This window comes from Daucus carota, chromosome 1, assembly GCF_001625215.2.
Source record: "Daucus carota subsp. sativus chromosome 1, DH1 v3.0, whole genome shotgun sequence".
In the NCBI taxonomy this organism is placed as follows: domain Eukaryota; kingdom Viridiplantae; phylum Streptophyta; class Magnoliopsida; order Apiales; family Apiaceae; genus Daucus; species Daucus carota.
In genome coordinates, this window is record NC_030381.2 from 35,848,339 (window position 1) to 35,872,373 (window position 24,035).

Here is a 24,035-nt window from a genome sequence, read left to right on the forward strand (position 1 = left end):
AACATTTTGTGTATATATCCCCTTCGAGTACCTACATTTTATCTATGATGTGAGTAGTAAATTGTATGTACTCATAAATGATTATAATTTACCTATATTACTCGAGATTAATATAGCACTTGATTAGTTAATTGAGCTAATACGTCGTTTGTTCTAATGCAATCTAACTCAAATGAAGTATATGTTTATCTAGTTTTAAGTCAAACAAAGGAATTTATCCAAGTTAAATAGTACAGGAATATTCACCTCTTGGCCATCAACTACTCCTTTCGGGCTGATGTTGGCTTTTAATTTAGTTTCAACAAAATTGAAACATAATAAATAATTATAGAATTAGTGACACGAAGGATATACTCTTTCTTTTTATACGTGATATTTCGACTATTGACATGTAACTTGAAATGTTTTAACTGTATATTAAAATTAATTTTTAATTACATATTTTTTTTTTCAGAAAAGTAAATTTTGAAAACAAATAATTTTACCAGTTTCATCAAAACACTTAAAAAAATATGACAAAAGTCAACTGCTAAATAAAAAACAGAAAAAATTGTTTTCAGGAATGCCCGTGTATTCCAGATTTCTTAATTAGTGTATCGACTTAAACTTCCTTCGTCCCTTTTTAGTTGTCACATTTTTATTTTTATTGGTCAAATTGACTAATTTTTTACCAAAAATTATAAATCACTCTTTCACTATTTTTAAAAAGCTGAAAATTACATGTTAAAGTAAATTAAAAATTATTTCCGATGACATATTTATTTTATTTTTTCACTTATTAGAATATTAATAAATTTCAGTCAAATCTAGAGACTCGCAGGCACATATAGAGAGAAAATGACCTTAATATCATAATTTATATACATACATGTCCAAAATACCAGTTATCATTGAAGGCAGAGGCGGATCTTAGAAGGGGCAAGAGGGGGCAACTGACCCCCCTTAAATTTTATTTTTTTTAACATTATACATATTTTTAGGTTGTAAAATTGAAATTGACCCCCCTTAATTTTTTTGTGACCCCTTTTAATTTTTTTTACAAAAAATTGACCCCCTTAACTTCATAGTCAGATCCGCCACTGATTGAAGGTGTCTAAAATAACCACTCATATGCGCAGTTCCCGAATGCGTGCCCTCTTAATAATCGAACAAATAGTGAATTCACATATTCATGTGTCTCTATACTCTCATCCCTGTCTAATTAACACATCTCTCTTCACGTGACCACATCTATCTTCTAATATTAAAAGTATTCATATCGCTTTGTGTTTATACATGTAGTATTTATATATAAAAGCTCACAACTGGAAAACTCATCGGCAATTAGTCACACCACCTTCGACTTATATATCTTTACATCAGAATTCAAACTTAGTTGCACATTTTATAATATCCTCGAAATCAAAAACTCTATTTGTTTGTGATATTATTTAAGGTTGAAGTTGGAAAAAAAGGTGAGAGATACATATATATATATTTCTAATAGAGAATCGAAAGAATTCAAGGTGTGAGACTTAAAAGAAATATGTGCAAATACAGTATTTGTAACTAAGATAACATCGCACGGAATCGCAACAACTCGCATATTATGAATGCGTAGGTAGTAGTTACGCATGGCAGGAATGTGTGTGTGCAGGCACGCATGATCTCGTTGCGTGTACAATATGTTATTTTGGGAAGTTTTTCTGAGAATTGTTATTTTGGTCGAATTGATCTGAAAAGGTGATAAAAAGGATATTCACCCCACATATAGGTTGTCATAGCATTGCGTGTGTATGGTCTATCTTCGTAAACGTTTAATGTGTTTGTACATTTGCTCCTAATATAAAACCAAACCAACATACTTCGCATATCTCGCTTAGAGCAGGGTGTAATGAGTATGCAAACCATGCCCCTGTTCGCAAAGAGTAGGGAGGTTGTTTCCGTGCAGACGCCGGTAGAATATAAAATATTGTATGACATGTATGTAAATAGTATATTGACCTATGATTTTGTTATATGAGACTTACCTGTTTTGCAAAATCCTACATCAATTGAATGATTTGAGTCCTCTTCAGATCAAAGTGTCATATTTAAAAAAATAAAAATCTCGTAAATGCTCTTCGTAATACCTCATTTGGTGATTGATGTACGACTCAACAACATCTTGATCCTTCACAAATAATGCAGAACTACAATTACAGATTGAAGTCGATAAACGAGGGTTAAGGTGAAGGAACTTGGGCGGTTGTTACAAGTGAAGTGGCGGTTCCTTTTCTTTGATTTTTACTCCCTCCGTCTCATTTTATAGGTCTTTTTTGGAAAAAAAAAATAAATTTGTCCCAATATACTTGTCCCTATCTTCTTTCAATACAATTTTATCTCTATATTAATTATGACTTTTTTGAAACTCAACATCATTCTCATTTCTCAATATACTAAATCACTATATGTATTGTGATTTTTTTGAAACTCAACTCTATTCTCCCTCATCAATGTACCAATTAATGATACATGACATAAAATTATATCTAACCAATCATTGTCTTAATATGCGTGTTTATTCCAAAATAGACCTATAAATTGAGACGGAGGGAGTAGAATATTTTTGATTTTCTTACATGTTGCTCCTCATATTTAGCTGCGAAAGAAAACTAATGCACAAATACGTTATAGTTTTTAGTCAATGACTTTGTCGATTCGTTTTCTTCTTACAATTTTTCTCCCATCAATAAAATAAACTAGTTTGTAGCCCAAAAGTTCACATTCTTTCTTCTTTTTTGGATTAAGGATATAAGAAAACACCCGACCTTGGAAAAAATCTTGCTAGGAGACGTGCAAAATACTCATTAAAACTCAGATAAAATGCCTGAAATAGTAAGAAAACATAGAATTATTGTACCAGAGTCATCAGATAATAGTTACAAGTGCTTCAAGTGAACATAATTAAAATACATTATGATTACATTATTTATAAGAGTTCATGATATATTCACAAACTTCCAAACTTCTGAAACATGGTATACATTGCACTGACCTGTATATATACATCTACCTTAACTGAATAATTTAATATCTACCAATTTTTTTTTTCTTAAGCACGCTGTTGCACTGTCAATGTTTTGACAGTCATCTCCCGTTGTCCACTGTACAGCTTGAGAAATACAAATCTGGATATATCACTTCTTATGAACCAAACTCTCTTGTGTTGGCACAAAGTTGGTTGACTCCATTTTGAACTCGATATTACATGTAGAAGATTTCAAAATGAGGTCCTTCATCAGCTCAAATCGAAACCAGCCTCAGCATTTATAGAATACAATAATTTCTGCTCCATCTGTGCCTTGCTGCATCAGAATTTTTTTTCAGAAGGTGCAAATAAGTTTTCATTTAAGGACAACAATGTCGGAAAGAGCCAAATATAATTTGACAAACAAGTTCTAAAGCATACAAGAGACTATTTGCTATGATATCAATATATTGTCAGTCATATTTTTATTCCAAACCAAAATCATAAAGCTCTGATTCTAAGTTGATCTTGCTGCCTATGTCCGATCTATAATCAGTCCTACACGGGTGATAGATGACGGCATGACCCTTAAACATTCAGTTCATTTTCTACATAGTAATACTAAATCCTTTCTTTTAGCCTCTTTAGACTTGTAGCTAGCTGAACCACACTCATTTCTGAGTTAAAGAATCCTTATCCCTACCATTGTAGGCTTGTAGCCTAGTGGATACCTCCTCAACCTTTGTAACACGAGGTCGAGGAGAGAAGAGTGCGCGAGTATTAAGTATTTTGTTATTGGCCTTGCCAAAAAAAAAGATAGCCTCCGCCAGAATAACTAGAACACAAACTTATGGTGGTGACCACAGATAAAAATTTGTGCAGCTTCAGTTAATAATCTTGTAATTAAATAGTACACTAAACATTACTTCTCTATAGCTGTTCATTCGCTACAAAATTTTAGGCTCACAACTTCAAAGAAAGGTGAATGAACTGGGCCAAACCTTTTATATGGGGGGAGCTTTAAGAGATTCATACAAGTAGCAGATGTTGGCAACCGATCAAGGGCTTCTTCAGATGCCTCACCACCAGCTCTGTAAGAAAAAAAAAAACATGAAAACTATGCAATCAGCTAGGTAAAAGCATAAATTCTTAGTCATAAGAGAAACATATGATCTCAAGACAGGATGGAAAAGATATGAAAATTACCTTTGTATACAGAACAAGGGTTCCAGATATTTAAATCCAAGTAAAGGTCCTCTAGAGCAACCTGTCACGAACCTGTTTAAAATGTCAGTATACATAAAGATCCATTCCATTAGTTTACTCATGTAAAGGTAAAAAATAATACTTGTGTCCATCACACAGCCCAATTTAATTATCTAAATTATCAAGGCTATAAACACTAAAATTCAATTTGACCATCCAACAGACAACTACTTGTATTTTTTTAAAAGAGTAAGACACATGGTTTAACTTACTTCAAAAACTTCCTCTGGTTTTCCATGGAAAAACTTTTTAGAACTTCCCAGAACATATCAATGACATAGTGATCCTGCCAGATATAAAATGTTAGTGATCCACTATATAAGATCAGAAACAAAACAAACAGATATTATAAAAGTACACCAAGATAACGATAAAACATAGCGGTAAGATTGCCGTAAGAAGAACGCCTAGTCTTGTTGAAAAGTATTAACATTGAAGAAAGGGATAGTGTAAGCAGCATATAAAGTTAGTAAAGCACTACAGTTAGGAAGAAATTTAATGGTTTCAATATGGCAATTGCTACAAGAGAGATGCTGGCAATAATAATGATTCTGACATGCGAAGAAAAAAGAGAGTTAAATTTTGGGATTCAAATGATATTGCCAGCGGAGAAAAAATTGACATGATATTAAGAATAAAAGTTTTATATATACACAAACATCCTTATGGCCCTACAGAACTTACTTGATGATAACCACCCGCATAATTTGTATGAGACCGAAGATTATCAAGATCAAAGCCATCTACTGATCCTGATATCATCAGCTGGATGGAAAGGGAAACAAGAAAAATTACTAGGGTGCATACAATTAGGAAAGAATGGAGCCACTACAATTCAGTTAGAATACATATATGTGTTTATATATGAGAAAATTTCCCACAAATATGTAGTACCTCCCATTTTCCTAAGCATGGTTTGAATTTTGATTTAAGGTTAAAAAATTATCCTTCTATATTCTAATAGGTCCAAGATTGTAACCATTATAATATATCAAAAATAAAATTAGATTAATAATATAATATAGGGTTAACAACAGTACAATATAAAATTGGTCAATTTAACCAAAATATTCAGAACAGCCAAAGCAAATGGGACGCAGGAAGTACTAAATGGTCGTACATGCTTTTGAAAATAAAAATTGAATGTAAAACATAGTAGGTACCAAGTTATTCCGGTCTTTTAATTTAGAATATTATTTCTGATACTATCATTATTATTGATCATTAGGTCAAAGCTTAAGGGCCAGAATGATTTCAGTGGATGTTCCTATTACCATATTATGCACACAAAACCATATCTACATTACATGGAAGAGAAAAAATGTAGAGTTTAGTTCTGCTTATTTAGTAGTAAGTATTCTGCAAATATGTAGAGTTTCCATCACGAAAGCTAAAAATATAAATTTGTGAGCTTAAAAGAGAAAAAGATATTTCAAATGTATAGCCTACACTAGTGTCCCCAGTATGCTGAGCCGGGCTATATACTTTAACAGCATATTGACAAACAACTACACTCAAAATATGAGACACAATTAATTAGAAACCCAATAATATACAGCAATTAATATATTACATATCGTATTATATAACCTGAAGTTCATGCTCGTTAAATATATCAATCCAATCTTTCGGAATGAGTTGCTGGAAACCCCTAAAGAAATGAGAACTTTGCTGCCGTATCTGCAACATTATGTCAACTTTGTATAGTAACTCCCCACCAGATGAAATGATGATAATTAAGTTAATAAGCAGTGTGCAGAATTATATTACCTGGTAGTTCAATCGATGATTCGCTACAAGATGAATAAATGTGATGACATTTTCATTGGTAACACGCAAGTTCTTCCCTCCAGGTAGCAGATCTTCTACTGTTTGCTCCCCGTATTCATTATTTACAATAACAAAGTACAATTCCAACTCAGATATATCGCCCTCATAATGCTACAATTGACAACCAGAAATTTATATGAAATTACTAGTGATCAAGGAGCAAGACAGATATGCAAAATCAAATGTCAACCAATCTTATAATATAAAATATATTGAGAAGTATCCATGAACAATATTTGCTTTACTGTGAAACACAGTCAATACAACATTCTTTCATTTGATTAACTTGCAAATCAAAACAAGCACAAGGATGTATTGCGAGTAAAATGAAAAACCAAATATTGGAAGTAAAAGAGCAGGAATCACCTTTAAGAAGATGAGGTGACGATATAATTCAGGATCCAAGGAAGGCAAGTCATTCAGATAGTTGTACCTGAGCAAACGAATATGTAAAAACAAAAAGGATAATGTTATTACTCACTTCGTTAGGTAAGTATGGAACTCAAGTACAAAATTTAGAAAAGTAATATCTTTTTCCCTAAGGTTTCATAGTTCCCAAAAGGCATAGTTTTTTCTTGTGCTAACTTAGGGAGATTGATGATCTAATCGTAATCAAATTCGAAGTATTTGACTATTAATATTGTGTCCATTCTATTTACGAGAATCTGTCTCTTTTGAGAGATCTAGCTGACGAAAATTCGATGATGCGGGTGAGGAACATGAAACAATGGCATTATCTCTATTATCAGCTATACTCCAAAGAAAAGTTGGCTAATGCTTACCGCGAAGCAACATACAATTGCAGTAATAATGTGGAACACAGACATAAAGAGCCACTGAAAACATTCATTTTTACTGCTTCAAAGTAACAGTACTTCACAATTGCTCATGGCAGGTGGATTATTATTAGCTAGTGCATTTCCACAGGGAACAGAGTCCATGTTAGAATTTTGTTTCGTTATTAACTTCTAGGATTAATATTTGAACACTTATAATCTGCAGAATATCAATTTTTAGGGTCTTGAAGATAAAAATTGAAATAACAAAGTTACAAAATTATGTTTATTAATGATTTTGCGCTTACATGCGTCTTATTGTTTCTTAACAAAAGGCTCATATTTCAGATTATAAAGAAACTGAAACTACATCTCCCTTTTCTACTCTTATAATTATTCATCGGTGATGTGATATATGATGTGACATTACAAGTTACAGCAGAAAATATGAGATTGAGGAAGTGAAGCAAGTACTCCCTCCGTCCCTTTTTAGTTGTCCAGTTTTGACTTTCAATGGTCAAATTGACTAAAGTTTGACTGAACTTTATATATATTATATAATTGAAAAAAAAATAAAAAATTTATATCATATGAAGTACATTCAATCTATTTTAAAATGCAATTTTCAGTTTTTAAAATAATAAAAAAATTGTCCTTAATCTTTGGTCAAAAATGGTCAATTTGACCATTGAAAGTTAAAAGTGGACAACTAAAAAGAAACTGAGGGAGCAATTTTTAGGCAAGCCTCACTTCTGTGTCCAGTATCCACTCATGTCGTATGTTGTTTACCGTCTACCCAGTTTCCTTTACATATTTAATTAAATGGGAAAAATATAACTGTTAATTTGATATAAATAAAACCAACACATCAACAATGAAGTTTTAAATAACGGTCTTTCTAATGTGTGCCCAAGGGCACACAATAAACACTAAATTCTATAAAAATGGCTTATTTTGATTGGTGGAGTTGATGTGAATGCAGGGGGGCCATCATCATTTATTGTTCATCCACCAATCAAAAGAAGCTATTTTTATTGGAGTTAGGGACTATTGTGTGCCCTTGGGCACACCATAGAAAATCTTTTTAAATAATAATGAAACCTGGATTACAAAGATAAAAGGTATTTAGTAAGGATAAACGCATAACAGCAAGTTACAATGATGTAAACATCAATCTAATGAAGGTGATTTGCTTACTTCTGCTTTAACTTGCTCAAGAAAAATGTTGCAAAGGGTATATCCACAAGAATACCCTCAAACATCGCCTGCAGAGTAGCCAATTGAAAATGACAGAGACCCATTAAAGTGTTGATCAAAGAATAGAACGCCAGATATAATAACACAAAAAATTCAACAATTTACAATCAGAAAAAGCATAAATAGGCTATAAATTCAACAGAAGATAAGGAAAAAACTATTGGTATAAAATAGGGAATGTAAGTGATTAAAGACCAGACAGTCAAAAAGAGGCATGCTAGCGCTAGTCAAGTGATGAATTTTCTTTTTTCATGTGTTGACAAAGATCTAATTTTGATCTATATTAAACCTATGGTTTTTCCTTTATATACATTTATCTAAATACTGCAAAATATAACAAAAGAACTTCCATTTTATTGCACAAGCATGCATATAGTCATGCTACAAATGTTCTCATAATTAGATAGTAATTACAAATTATGTAAAGTATTGGCAAGATTGCACATGCGCGGAATCATAATAGTTCAGAGAACAATTTACCCAAAAGAGCACAATTTACAATCTTGAGACCTCCATTAATTTTTGTTTTTTGTAGTTACTATTCAGACAACTTACAAGCCATTTTTCTTGCGAACATGTAATTTTTTATAGTTGCAACTATCCAACATGTAACTGCTTCAATTTAAATCAAACATATACATAAAAGCACTAATAAATAAGCACATATTTAAGCTAGACCAAACATGGTCAAAGTCATATCCAGCAAATACAGGTTTAACAAGCGAAATAGAAAAACCCCCAGCGTGTACTTGTTGTGCTTTTTCCGTAGTTGAGTAAAAAAAATCACATATCTAACAGGGTCAAAAACAGAACAAAACAAAAACATATACCTTCGCAAGAAGAGTTCCAAGAAAGTGGAAAAACTGGAGATGCTGTTCATGTACCATTGCTGATCCAGGATTCGGATAGAGTAAGTGATCAGTTGTTTCCTATAGACAGCCAAAACAATATAGCACCAAGATATGAGTAATAATGGTGAGCGTGCAAGTGCCAGGCATGTTTTATGGTGTTGGCCCCCATTATCACAATATCCATCGTTAATGCCCAGAATATTACGATCGGAAAAAATGGCCCCGAATACCATTTATTAACGCTACAACCTGTAGCGTTTTGAATATTTATCAAAAACGCTACATCGTCTAGCGTTTGTTAGTGTTAAAATAACAGAACGTCTAGCGTTTGTTAGTGTTAAAATAACAGAACGCTATTTCATGTAGCGTTCTGTTTGGGCTAAAAGAATATAACACTACATGATATAGCGTTCTTCTGGGGATAAAAAACAGAACCTACTTCGTAGATCGTTTTGCTGGGGTTAAAACAACAAAATGCTACACGATCTAGCGTTATCTTCCAAAATTAAAAACGCTAGATTATCCAGCGTTAATAACTGGTATTCGGGGCCATTTTCCCTAACTATGTTGTTTTGGGCATCAACTATGTGTTTTGTGACATCTGGGGACTTCTCCATGTTTTAATGTCATTATAGATATAATCTGGCCAACTACATAATTACTTAAGAAACAAGATAACAGTTTACACTAATTATAAAGTACATGAAGATATCACAGAATATGATGGAAAGATAACTGTCTTGCCAAAGCATGTCCCAGCTCAACCTAATACAAGATATAACACCAAGATTATCCATATTACTAGAGAAACTATCCTGGTCATCCAACGCATCCAATGGCATAAATATTAAATATGTTGTCAACAAACTCAGTTATATTTCCAAATTATTACCAGGAAACCAGAACATGTTATTGTAGCAGTAGGCTGCTCGTTTATTCAAATATGTTTATAAACAATCCAGTATCTCTCGGTACAACTACAATGTATCCCTGAGATTACCATGACTATAAAAACCATCCAGTATTAGCTGACTAACATCAACTATAAGAGAGAAGGGAGTTTCAGTTTTTGCCCTTTTATCTTTATCTTACAAGTAACAACCAATCTGCCTCTATAGTAAGACAGTAAAATTATCAAGTGGAGCCACACTTCTCAAAGAAACTATAATATATTTTTTGACTTCACAAGAACAGCAAACTGAAACATATTTAAACTTTTTTAGTAGCTAGTAGAACCATACTTATTCGAAAATAATAAAGGAGTACGTAAGAGAATTCCAATACCCTGTAAAAGATAGGAAAGAGTAAACACTGAGCTATACTGTTATCCAGAGACGCAACAGAATATCTAAGATTAATAAAAAGTGAATCTTAAGGGGTGGAACCAATGAGAAACTATAACAGACAATCTCTAGAACAAAACAATACTACTCGGAAGATTAAGAAAGCGGCTAAAATCCCAGGACGATTACACCAACAGGTCCACAACAAAAGTATATCCTAAATGACAGAGAAATAGCTTCAGTGGATGCTAAATATGAATTTACAGTCCACACAACATCCTACTAGAATCTCATGTGGGAACCTAGAAGAGCGCAGAGCACATTATCCTTTAAGGGACATTCAGGGATCCAAGCTCTTGACACCATCTTGACTTGGTAACTATGATTTTTTGTAATATTATAACAAGGCAAGGGGCAAGGACCAGAGAGAGATATAACTTGTAACATATTTTCACGTTTTACTAATTCATACATAGATTAGATATAGAGGCACTGGTGAAAGAAAACAGAAATTACAAGGATATGCAACCTTAAAAAGCCCGTACTGTGCGTCGAAAGCTGCTCGAGTGATGTTCTCCATAAAATCTTTAAAAATACCACCGCCATCAATACCAGCCTCTTCAACACCAAATTCGTTAACGAAGGTAACTCGAATCTAGATGCATAGAACAACAATGGTGTAAATTATCTAAAGCCACTATAACGTGCTACTTTTACTAATGAAAATGGATATAGGAAAAAAAAGCAAAGAATATATCCACAGAAGCATAAATGTCAAAACATGAATTAACTAAATAATCTCTACCGCTGCTTTAAGATCTTCTTCTGATAATGAGCTCAACTGACTAAAAGCATCTTCCAATATATGGTCTCGTCTTATTCTGAAACGGTTTCTAGTAAAAACGGCATGAGAATCACTAGTTTCTTTTGCTGCAGCTAGCTGTGACTGGTAAATATGCAAAAAGAAAAAATATATTAAGGGTACAAGAATAAATACGTAAAAGCAAAATTAAGTACCACTACTTAAACTGGCCCCAAAGCATATGTACACAAAAAAGTAAATACACTGCTGCCACCAAGGAGTTGGCCTTATTTTTTAAAAACAATTAACCAGTAAAAAAAACATTAAAATAAACAAAACAAAACTTGTATGTTACTCACAGTAAAGATTTTCACTCTGCTTGTAAAAGGGACCAAGAATGGAGCTCGTTTCAGCACATCATATGCTCTACTACCTTCAACCATGGCCTGCAGAATAGTGAAATATATAAACTAAGCCAGTCATTTCCTTATACATATTGGAAATACTTTTGAGAAGACGTCACCTGAGAATTGAAGTGCTCATTGACCCCGTCAGCCTGGAAGTCACTAGGGGGTGTAAATTGCCGTCTATTATTCCAATCTTGCAACTACAAGAGCAATAAACAAAACTTGGTTATTCTTAAATTGAAATGGCTGTATTCATTATCGATTACTCAAAGCTGAAAATTTTCCATAACCCAAAAATGCTTTTTAGCAATGTCAATTCAAATCATCTAGCAACAGCAACATATCACAAAACAAAGATAAGCATACGTACCTGGGACAGAAGCTCAGAAGCTGCAATACTAACCCTGTGTTGTATAAATTCTACAGGCCGGCTCCTTAATGAATTTGTATTGGTGGCAGACTTTGCTGAGCTTGCAGGCATTGAAGGATTTAACCACAACAGCTGCCATAAAGCCTGGGAAAAGAGCAAATGCATGCATCAGGGAAAGGAAATTACATATGCTGCACAAAATGAAGAGTGTGGAAAATACAAAAAGAAAATACCAGCAGCATTATATGACACTTAAAGTTTAATTGAATGCACAAGAGTAGGCTTGACATATACACCTTGTTTTATAAAAGGTTATGAAATTGATTGGGCATTCAGATAAGCAGACTCGTTCAGGTTCAACTCAGCTTGGCTCAAGCTCTTTAGGTTTTGAATATATTTTGTGTAAACTTTATATATTTTGAACAATAATATAATAACTATCTGTAAGATAATTTTATAATATAACTTGGACAGTTGGCTCATCATTCCAATTATGTTTGAACTTCATTAAGGAAAAGGATGTATTGAATTTAAATATATGAAATCAGAGCTATTATTATAAAACTAATTTGGTATGGTAAGGTCAACCTGTGTCAGAACTATATTAATATAAGGGAGCTGAACACTCTTTTTAGACTTGTTTAAAATTTAGGTTTTGCTCTGCTCATGAGAAACAACTTGAGAATTGAGATATTTATAAAAAAAGTTGGCCAGGCTCGACAACAACTATAACTCTACATCATTGAATAAACAACTCCACGTGTACAATAAAGAGCACCGGAACTGTCTCCATAATGTGGATATTCTAGTAATCAACATGCATAACTGATACATGCATGATTAGATATTATTACTTATGCACTTACAATTTTAAATCCGTGCATGAGATTCAATAAATTATGATGCACTAAATTAAGAAAAAGACACTTCAAACTCCAGGAGCCAAGCTGACTCAAATTCTTGGTAAGAAGTCTATGCAGATCACGTAGCAAGCTTGAGCCTAATTATTGAACATATTAGCAATCAATAATCTGCCAATTGCAGTTTAACAGTGAACTAAACCAATGATATCAATTGCATGCATGTTCTTTTATTTGTCAGAATTTTATGCATATTTTTTTATTTTTTAATAGACATGGGATATCTTATTCAAAAAAGTAAAAGAGCACCCATCCACATAAAAGAATTATATGATGGTACAATACACAAATTTTCATCAAATTCACATGATATATTCCCAAGGGTATATGTAGCACCTCAAACAGTATTCTTTCCAAGAAAGTTTACTCTGACAAGTCCAAATTTACAGTAACTCACCTGTCTCAGGATAACAATCAAGCATCTAATATCCTTTAGCGATAGTGGTTTCTCTTGGTCATAAAACTCCTCATTATCAACAATCATAAGCATGTGCCTGTTACAACATGATGGCTAACTCATAGTGGCTAAACATGTGCTTAGTTTATAAACACTGCAGTAAGATTTAATGTCTATAGGATAGCAAGACAATATCAGATACATAAGACAATATTAGATACATAAGACAACATTCTTACTTGTATATAGGACAAAAAACTGCCAACGGCAATAGCCATCCAGGTGCATCTCCTGGCAAATATGCAGAATGCTCTGAGAAGGATGACCAATTTTGATTTTCATGGCATCGCTTCATGAAGTTCCAGAGAACAGGTATTATTTCAGTTCTATAAGCTAATACAGTCATGATGCGCTCAAGGGGTAGAATATTGAAAGTCACGTGCAAGAAGGAACAGGCAGCAGTAACAGCAGCCACTTCTTTATTACTGGGCCTTTCTTTGTATGAACCATTGGCGTGTGAAAATCCTTTGAACAAAACATTTGTCTGTACAAAATGTACCAAAAACACTAGTATAAATTCAAGATACATCCAGTAGTATGATATAAATACGATAGAATTTGAATACTATCATTGTTATAGTTCCAAAGAATCAAATAAGTATATACTATCTGTATAGTTATTAACATGGCATAATAGCCAACATACCAGCTGTAAAAGAAAACGAGGATCTATGGCATTTGAAATTTGTCGTTCTAGATCCACATTCAAAACTTTGTCGTTAGTTTTCTCATCAATAGCCATTTCATCATCATCCGCTGCAAAATTTTAAGTCACGTTTAAACTTTCTAGAAATAAGATAATTAAATAATATGAACAGTTCCCATACTCTTACGTTGCGTTTGGTTGGGATGAATGATAGTGAGAGGATGGAATAATATTTACACTATTTTATGCGTGAATGTCAATAAATTCCATTCTAAGAAATCTAAAATGAAGTTCAACCCTACAAATTTAAGACGAAATGCTTTATTCTCCTTCCTACTCAATTTCCTTACAAACTTCATCACTGAAAATTTTACCCCCTCATTTTTGTTCACTCTTCCCTTTGCAGCCCTTCTGTCTCTTTTAATTTGCTCACAAATTTTTCAGTTATTCAATTACCATTCATTCTCTCTAACAAACAAATTGGACTCCAGTACTTGAACATTAGACAGAAAGTTAATGGAAGTTAATATGATTATTATATGAGAGATAGAGCACAACAGGGAGTAGAAAAGGAGAATAGAGTTCAGAGGCATACCTTCTTTACTTTTTGTATTTAAAGTGTAAAAGGGAGCGAGTTCCTCCAAAAAAGATGTCGCAACAACCGTAAAATCCATAGCCTAGTTCAAGAGAACAGAAAGATAATGACAAGGGCCAATAATAATGCCATAAAGCCTGTACTACAAAATATTAAAAGGAAAAGTGGAACATGGATATAATTTAACCTTTTAAAATGAATACAAAGCAAACTATATACAAGCCAAAAAGGATTCAGTTAAAAGATATTAGTCTGACTTCTTGAGTGGATGATGGTTAAACCAAGTATCATAAATGTAATTTAAATATCTAAAAGTCAAACATATAGTATGCAAGGAAGATTATTCACTTCAAAACCCACTATATTTACCAAATCAAAAGAGCAGTCGGGCCGAGCGAAAGCAAGTGCAGCTGCTTCCAATAAGTTCCCAAGTAAGCATGCATAACCAGGAAATTCAGCAGACATGTCAACTGGTAGAACTTTATCAGGACCTTTTGCAAAAATTGTCATATGATGGATATATTGTTGACTCAGATCATTTGTTGTAAAAATCTATATAAAGAGAAAGAACATTAGCAAGCATTACCCAGCACAAGCTTTGTGACAACAGGCCAAATCTAAGAACCATGATTAGAGTACTGCTACAGTCAAAGCCAGAAATCAATACTAGGAGCATATTTTTAAGTGAATATAAGAAGATACGTGACTATATTATTAGTCATGGTTACAATAATAAAAAAAAGTTTGATTATCCACATTAACATGTTGGATTATCCAAAAAAAAAACAGATTCTATTCATTAGTACCGAAATTATATATTTTTAAGGGGTGATTAATGATATTTTATATACAAGTCAAATAATCAAATGGGCAAATCGAAAAACTCCTAGCTGTGGAGGGTATTACACCAAGTGAGTGCAAATTGTTGCGGCATGCCAACGCACAAGACAAATACAGATACAGAGAGACGGATGCAGTAAAACCACAAAAGCCTAAATACCTTCTTAAGGTATGGAAAAAGTTGCCATAGGAATGGAATTGTTAGGATCTGGGATATGAACGTCCATCGTACATCCGTTGCACATATACATGGTTTTTGCCCCATATGAGACATAATGAGCACAAGAACATGCTCCAATGACGAGTCTTTGGCAGCAGGACCTTGAAAACTTGTGCTTTTCTACACATTTAATAATCAGGTCAGTTCACAAATAAACAACATAGCACCATCTGCACCACATGGAAGATTAAAATATATATGAAGATAAATTTAAAACTGAAATGTCTTTCACTAAGCGATAGCGGCGAATGATATTGCTATAAACATACACATGATTAAACTGTGCTACAGCTATGACAAGCCGTTTCATTAAAACCAGTGTAGCTACTATTCTGATCTACATTTTTTCATAGGGCCAACCAGACAAATGCATTAACATTCATAGAAGTAAATACAATAAAGGCTGCAGGTGAATTTTAACAATTACAAGATTGTCATTCTGAATCCGAATTATCAGATTAGCAGTGGCTCAGATTTATTAATATACATCAGAACAGACTATACAGTCCCCACAGCCTTGTTTGTTAGGTAGCCAGTAGCCAATAGTGAGCGAATGTTGCAGTTCTGGAAGGACATTTGCAATTCCCATAAAATTTAAACTTACAAGAATCTTAAATAACTAAAGTATAGTCCGCAAAATATTCCAAACACTAGTTTTGAGAGATAAAAACAGCAAGATAGTCAGATAATTGGGGAGTTTTTCTGTATAAAGGTAAGGTTAGATGTGATTTCCCACATAAAAAGAGACAGTGTAGCTCGCAAACACTGACTTCTACAAACTTACTGGATCCCCTTCCTTGAGATTGTGCAAAATGTTTCACCTTCTTTTTTGGAGCGGTCATTGGAAGCACTGTACTACACTAAACCTTTAGAGTCATGAAACTCCAATAATTTACTAAGGTTTTATACTCACTCGTGTGCACACAAAAACTGGCAGTGAATAATTTTGACCAGTCAAATTTGACCCATTGTAAAGATCAAGTATTTACGGGTAGAAAGTTTTAACAATGCAAGTTGTAGAATTTAAAATCTACTCTGGAAGTTTTTCTAATGATATTTATCTATAAACATATACATACGAAATTCACAAAAAACCAATGTCCATTGACCGTATGATAAACCACCACTTTCAGGCAGCGGACGTTGTAATTGATAAATTAATTATTTGTTAACTAATTTGAAGAGAAGTTTGTCGTTCAAACTTCATAAAGTAATACAAGGCGCAAGTTTCTTAATACATATTACTGTTTAAGTCCATAAGTAATAGAAAATTCAGAGTTGCCTCACGAATTTGAGTCACTTCAAGTGAGCTAAAGTGCAACCTTGTTCAAACGAGAAGCATTTTTTAAAACCCATGTGATGTGTCATGGAAACCTACTGCATACCCTGTTGATGTAGGATGCCCTTAACAGTAATTCATCAAATATTAATTTGTAAAGTTTTTTAAATTTAACAAAAAGAGGACATTTAAGGAACTCAGGTAGCCAATGCAAAGGACAATGCCCACTCTTACTAGAGTTGCTACCACACAGTGATCTATCTTTTTATACAATTATACATTTTTATTTAAAATTTAAAAAATATAGTATATAACTATGATAACATAATTCAACCTTTAGAAAGGATATTTATTAAAAATCGAACAATACTTAACATTAATTACTTGTGCGTGCAATGCTATAAAATTGATAACATATTAGCTATAAAAATTTCTGCAAAGAACATATGGGTAAATAGATTTTAAATTTATATGTTGAAAGTGATATCAAGCCTTGTCACCACACCTAAAGACAAATGTCGATTAAAAGTCTGAGCTCAAGAACACTTACTGTCAGCAAAGACTTGCATATTTAAAATATGAGGTTGAATATACATAAACAACATAAAGAATAAGATCATATGCAACGGAAATCACAGTCATGAAATGTCATGAGGCAGAAGACATTATAAGCAGAAAATAAAATTCTAAAAAATTAAACAAGATGGCTCTGTAAAGCACCTCTCAAAAATAACTCGACCTAAAAAAGAATTATATAAGGAATTTCAGAAACAACAAGATGTGTGTGTCATTAGTAAAAACTACTCATTCACATATTCCGGTCAAGAAATGCAGCTTTAAGAAAAACTCAGGAAACCATGAATGACAAGAACAATAGAGGTACCATGTATGACAAGAACAATAGTGCTCCAAAAGAGAAACCAAAACTAAGATATTTTGAAGGAAAAACGTGGTTGCACTATATAAAATTACACAAGTAATAAGTTACAGATGGCAGAAAAAACTAAAACTCGGTCCAAACATTGGCCATCAGGTGCCCTTGCAAAACAGAACAGAGGATCGAAAAATGCAGATGTAGAAAGAACACTAGGAATCATAAATACAAAAACAAAAAAGAGGTTTCCCATATAATAAGAGCATGCACAAATACTATCAACCACTGGGTCAAGAAAGGTTTACCTTTGCCGTAAAAATAATCTCCCTTATTTGATAATATACATTCCTCTGCAAGAGAAAGGCAACAATCTTACAAGACCAAGAAACTTGGGGTTCAATCAGCATAACTAATGACTCTAGTAAGAGGGTTGTTGATGTACTGGATCCTGAAGGTGCCATAATGAGTTGATCCTTCAACTGATTCCTGTTAAAAAGTATAACCAAAAAAGTTGTCTGTCATTTTTATATAGAAAAAAATGCTTGAAACAGATGTGCAAAATAATATCGCATAACAATTTCAGTAAAAGCTGGAAAATATAATTTTTACCGATTCAACATCACATTAGATAGACTTAGGTTACCACTAAGACTGACAATTAGATTTGAGTCAAATGATTTTTCTACTGTGTGCCCATTGGCACACCCTAACAACCACTTTTTGATTATGTGGAGAATTTTTATTGGCTCTCATCTCATAAATAATGATGGCCCCCCTGCATGCACAAAAACCTGCCACCTAGTTAAAAAGTATCTAGTGTGTGCCCATGGGCACACGCTAGAAAGACCCTAAGCTAAATATCGACTTCACTTGTAAAACTCTTATAGAGACTCGTCAAAAGATTTGCACTTTTTTGTCCAAATATTAAAACAAGTACAACTTTTAAAAAGGCTTCAAACACTTAAACAATTTAGATAGCTCAAAGATGAACCCCTCTGACCCCAACACAACTTACAAGTGTTCAAAACTTGAAATTCAATAAATTTTCCAAATGGATCAATGGTACAACCTAATAACCTATTGATATAGTATGATGGATATCTAAAGACTAAATTATAGCTCTCCTACAAAGGCAAGAAAACATAACTGACAACAAATATTTGTAAGTATTCCGTCTCATTGCCAAATTACTTTGCAACGACAATATAGAAGCCGGTGAAGGAATTTTGTAACTTAAACAGTCGTTTAAGATGTAGCGATATCATCTACGCTTGAAATGACATCTCTTCAAAGGATTTCTACGAGTAACATTAAAATACTCAATTACTTAACAGAAACGCTGCTGTAATTCGTCAACACATGTGTGGCATGTAACTGTAAGTCCTGTATATTAAAGAGTATCTATTGACTGAATATTGGAACCAAAAGTTAATTAGCAAAAAGGCTGGGGAGGACGGGTACTTTAGATTCGTAAACATTAAAGAGATTTACAATCTAACATGAGTTCAACTACAAAATTGGCTCAATAATATTGGAAGGTTCGAGGAGTAATTCAAAGGTTGGCAACTACCCAACAATGCAGAAGAGTTTCATCCTTAGCAATCCAATGCCCCACCCCCAATCCCCCTCCCTCTTTCATGTAATTTAAAAAATAAAGAGACACAAGCAATGCTTCCGAAAAATAAATCATTCATGCTTCAAAAAATCAAGAGCATAGAGCTCAACCTCAGATAGATCATCCAGGTTCCATGTATTATTGTATTGTATACAAGATTTAACTGAAGTGCTGAGAAAACAAGGGCCTATCATGTTTTTAGTGAAGGGGTCACAGTATGTGAAGTGCAGTAAGAACGTAAAGCAATTCATAATTAATTTATGTACCCTATATAAGGTCATTAGCACAGAGACGAAAATAGATAATTATAATTTATATGAAAAACAAACTATACAAAGTGTGGTTCAAACAAATAAGCTTACTAAACTAATAAACTATTTTTTTAATAATTAAGGGTATGAAAACAAAACATTAATTCTAAAAAAGGAACAAACCAATATTTGTAACACAGTCCAAACTGGAATTTCATCTGGTCCTTGTCCAAGGAAAGGAGTGGCCAAAAAAGGAGAAAGAACATTATTTGACATAGAGAAGATCAAGTTATCAAATACCAGAACAAGGTCATTAAGACATTAACACATCACAACATATAGAAATTTATGAAAAAATTGCATGCCTCATGGTTTTGATCCTCATGTAAATGACATAACCAAGTTGTATTAATTTGACCTTAGAGTAGGCACCTACTGTCAACCACATATATATAAATTTATAATGCATATCAGAAATTGTTTTAACTGTAGCAGAACTCCAACACAAGTAAACCCAAAAAATACCTATTCTCATAAACTGCTTGGATACAAGCATAGGCAAATCGCTTCACCCTGTAACTCACAGATTCATCTTCGAACAAATAGTCTGTACCTCCAAAGAGGACATAAATATCTCCTGACACATAAGAGAACTTTAATTAATGAAATGAAGTTTCTAAATTCAATACAATTCTTGTGCATTAACTTCAAACATGAACCATAAGCTCTAAGCATCATGGACATGGGGGGAGGGGGGGCACTTGTGTACAAAATACAAATAACAAGTTAAACCTAACAAAACCAAAATTTCCCGAGGTTATAATTTCTATATTATGGTTCTTAACCATCATTTCTCTGTCACTTATGCTTATTCAAAAATTTATATATTAAACTACATTCTGCAACATTATGCATGTGGGCTTTTAGACATACATGTTGCATTTTAAGCTCTAATTTACAGATTTCTTTCAAGAAGATTACAACTGAGGTGGGTATATCAACATATATAAACAATGTTGGAGTAACACAAACTGAATCACTTGAGATATTTATTTCATCAAAAGTGAAAGACAAGTTTGATTAACATGGTATATGGACAAAAAGTACTTCAAAGAGCAATCAAATAATACACACCGCTATTTTGAACAAACTGTCTAAGCAGCCGGCATACTTCCACAAGAGCAGAATAATCAGTAGCATTTTTGGCATTGAAGAAAAAGAGAAATTGACGAAGAAAATTCGAATTGGGCCCAAAGCAAGACCTGCATATCCAGATATTAGAAGTAAGATACATACTACATTTATAGACAAAAAAAAACAAATATTCTTACCACATGTCACATATATGCATATAACAAAATAATTCTCAAAGAAAAATATTAGTGAAAGAATCATATTTATCCAACCTGTCGACATTTTGTAAGTGCCTCCCATATACACTGAAAAACTGTTCTCGGACTTTCGAACGTTCTGCTTCCACCACTTTTCTTCCTCTGAAGCATTTCTGTTGCTAGTAATTAGTCAAATTCAAAATTCTACAATAGCAGATAAAAGTCTTTCTATAATATTGTCAAACAAACAAGATACACAGTATTAAACTTATTAAACGATATCGTCATAACATAAAATGTAGAATGCTAATCCAAAAAATTAACCCTAAAGATTGAATGACTCAGCAGTTGATTTTAAAATTAAGAAATGCAGAACTATAGTAAATATAATAACATAATCCTCTCCTATTTGCGGTGTTGTTACCAAAACAATTCCAAAAAATGGAACACTAAAACAAGGATTTCAAACCTAAATCTGCTTGTAGCAAGACATAGCAAGCCCTAAAATATAAGGAATACACCAAATTAGGTAGTTTCACAAATGAAGTCATTTAGCAACATTTCCGCTATAAAAATTCAATACTCGGAAATAATTTTCAAAACAATCTCTGTAGCAAGAGACTTAACATCAATTAATATTGCTCTGTAGTCCATACTGGAGGACTAAAAGACATCTCAAGTTCTATGCACATACATAATCACCATCCAAAGGTCAAGAACTACGCCTCTTTAAGCACCACAGAAAACAAAGGAACCATGATAAAGTTTGTTCTAGAGAAAACTTGAATTTGATGGACGGAAAAAAGATCATGAAGTATACGAATCTCAAACAAGACTTCTAAAATAACATCCAAATTTGATGGAGTAAGATAATTGAATATTTTAGTCAAAACAAAGACACTTACTGAAGTCTTCCAACCTATAAGAAGAAAGAAGAAAATATATTTTACCTACATAACTTACTCTAGCATATGTCAAAACATCTTACACCTCTCCCAATCCTGAGTCCCAAGAACAACACATGCATAAAACCATATAGTGGTCGAATTCGAAGAGGCTTGCCCATATCTACAGTGTCTTGATGCTCATCCAATACTAGGATTTATGACTTACTTTTTAAGCTCTATTACTCCCACTATCCTATCCACTTCTATGCATTTGTGTTTGTGTTGGGCACAGAGGTTATAAAGTAGTGAGAGAGTAAAAAATGTGGGTAAGGTGGAAGGACAAGTGTTATTAAAAGCGCACACACATGTGCACGCATATGCGCCCCTAAAGTGCATTGCTTCAGAGATGCGATATGCAATGTGCCTTCACCCTCAATGATGCCTTCACCTTCAATGATGCGCTCGCTTATGCGCAGTTCAAAAAGCGCAAGATAAGCGCGCTTCTGTGAATATGGTTCATTTACAAATAAAATGGGTCAAAGAAAACCTTACACACCCTTAAAGTACAAGAACGGAGGTACTGAATGTGAGACAACCACTCATTTTCTTATATAATTCTTGCATAGAGACACACACATACATATACACATATGCATATGTGTATAAAGAAATGTATACTAAACACAAACTTAAACTAATGACTCTGTAACTACTTAAGAGCATCTCCAAGATACTCTCTATATGAGCTCTTAAGTTGAAAATAAAGAGTCATTCATGGTTCAAACAGAGCTCCAAGAGGCTCTTTATATACTTAAAAGCCTTTTCTCTCTCCTCTATTTAAAGAGCCTCCACATAGCTCTTATCTTATTTTTATTAATAAAAAATGTTATTCCCTCCGATTCGTCCACTTTTTCAGCTCTTTTGGTTCAAATATGAATTAAAAATAAAATACAGGATGAGTATAAAGAGCTTCACTGGAATTGACACTCTTAATAATACTCTTAAGAATGTACTAACTTGCTAGAAGTCGTGTTGTTTATATTATATTTAGGAGTCAACTAAGGAAACTCTTGGAGATGCTAACATAAGTAAGCATTTACTCCTTCGCTAATAAGATTTTCGATCAAATTAAAAAAAAATCTTAATACTCCCTCCCGAAAACCTTCGTTTTAAAATTTCCAATAAAACAAAAAAAACATCTTAATACTCTCCCAAAAGCTCCACCCAATTACCACAACACAAACAACACTAAATGTAAAAAAAAATGTGCAATATTAAGCAGCATAAACGTATAGGGTCGCGCTCAATAGAACCAATGCTTAAAATAGAACCATAGAACCACTAAGGTTTTAATGCACATAGATTTTCATGATCTAAATCTAAATACATGTTTTTTGCATCGTTGGGTGTGTTCAAAAGTAATTTCAAAATAGAATACATAAATGAGACATTTTTTTCATATGCAGTTCTGCAGCGGAACCCTAACTAATACTAGAAATAAGCTAATGGTTCTAAGGGTTCTATGGCTAACAGTTCTATGTCGAACATGACCCTAAACATATAATTCACCTCTTTAAATAATCAAATTACGATTTATCTCAGCCTACAATGCACTATCGCAAAGACTAACTACAAACTCCACTTCCGAAATCAAGAGGCGTAAAGTAGCAAATATCACCAAAAGTACATACACTCCGTCTCTCCGTCAATTAACAAACATCGCAACAAGCACGATCAAGTAAATAATGCAATAAAATAAAATGAGGTAACCTGGATGTTAGTAGCTGCAGTGTTTTGTTGGCGCAATCGCAACCGCTTATTCCTCTCTAACCTAGTTTGTTCCAGAAGCTTCTGCCTATCCCTTTCTTTCGAACTCCGACCGCCTAAATCGACTCGCTTACGAGTCGACGGATCGCCGCTGAAAAACATCCTTCCACTCCGAATTCACCCCGAATTCGATGCCTCGAGAATCGTGTCGCCTGCTACAGAATGCTGAGTTATGATTAATGATTTGTTGTGAGAGAGATTGAGATTGAAAGTTGAGAGTTGTGGAGAAGAAAGGTATTGAAAAGAGAGAAAAATAAATAAAGGGGAATTGAATTGAATGGAATGGGCGAGTATGTGTCGATTACAAAAGGGAATGGAATCAGAGAAGGGCTTTGTTTTCTTGTTTTTTCTTTTTGTGCGTCACGAGTGAGGGTGGAAGTGGTGGAGTTATTATTTATTTGGGAGAGCGTTGAACCTGAATTCACCGAGTCAACAAAAGACCTCCTACGTTCCACCCTTCAC

At 33.4% G+C, this 24,035-nt stretch overlaps 1 protein-coding gene across 1 annotated transcript; it reads right to left on the minus strand.

Annotated features, from left to right (window-relative positions):
- Positions 1-2,845: 2,845 nt before the first annotated feature.
- On the minus strand, positions 2,846-23,995 carry LOC108203830 (E3 ubiquitin-protein ligase UPL6). The gene is made up of 26 exons (XM_017373026.2): positions 23,517-23,995; positions 20,935-21,032; positions 20,663-20,790; positions 20,054-20,165; positions 17,968-18,148; positions 15,450-15,629; positions 14,819-15,001; positions 14,450-14,531; positions 13,855-13,964; positions 13,388-13,692; positions 13,149-13,245; positions 11,832-11,975; positions 11,578-11,661; positions 11,414-11,500; positions 11,058-11,198; positions 10,782-10,907; positions 8,949-9,047; positions 8,059-8,126; positions 6,452-6,518; positions 6,026-6,196; positions 5,846-5,935; positions 4,940-5,020; positions 4,468-4,541; positions 4,196-4,267; positions 3,991-4,080; positions 2,846-3,326 (listed from the first exon to the last, which is right to left on the minus strand). Exons 1-26 carry the CDS (start codon positions 23,673-23,675, stop codon positions 3,260-3,262), a joined length of 3,096 nt encoding a protein of 1,031 aa, XP_017228515.1. The 5' UTR covers positions 23,676-23,995; the 3' UTR covers positions 2,846-3,259.
- Positions 23,996-24,035: the final 40 nt, after the last annotated feature.

Bases quoted from the DNA above. Each gene is read 5' to 3' on its own strand.
- LOC108203830 (XM_017373026.2), bottom strand. From the start codon at position 23,675: ATGTTTTTCAGCGGCGATCCGTCGACTCGTAAGCGAGTCGATTTAGGC. The intron at 6,519-8,058 runs GTAAGCAAATCA...TCGTTTGCTCAG, and splicing joins TTGAGCAAGTTAAAGCAGAA to GTACAACTATCTGAATGACT. The intron at 5,936-6,025 runs GTAATATAATTC...ATAATGTTGCAG, and splicing joins ATCATCGATTGAACTACCAG to ATACGGCAGCAAAGTTCTCA.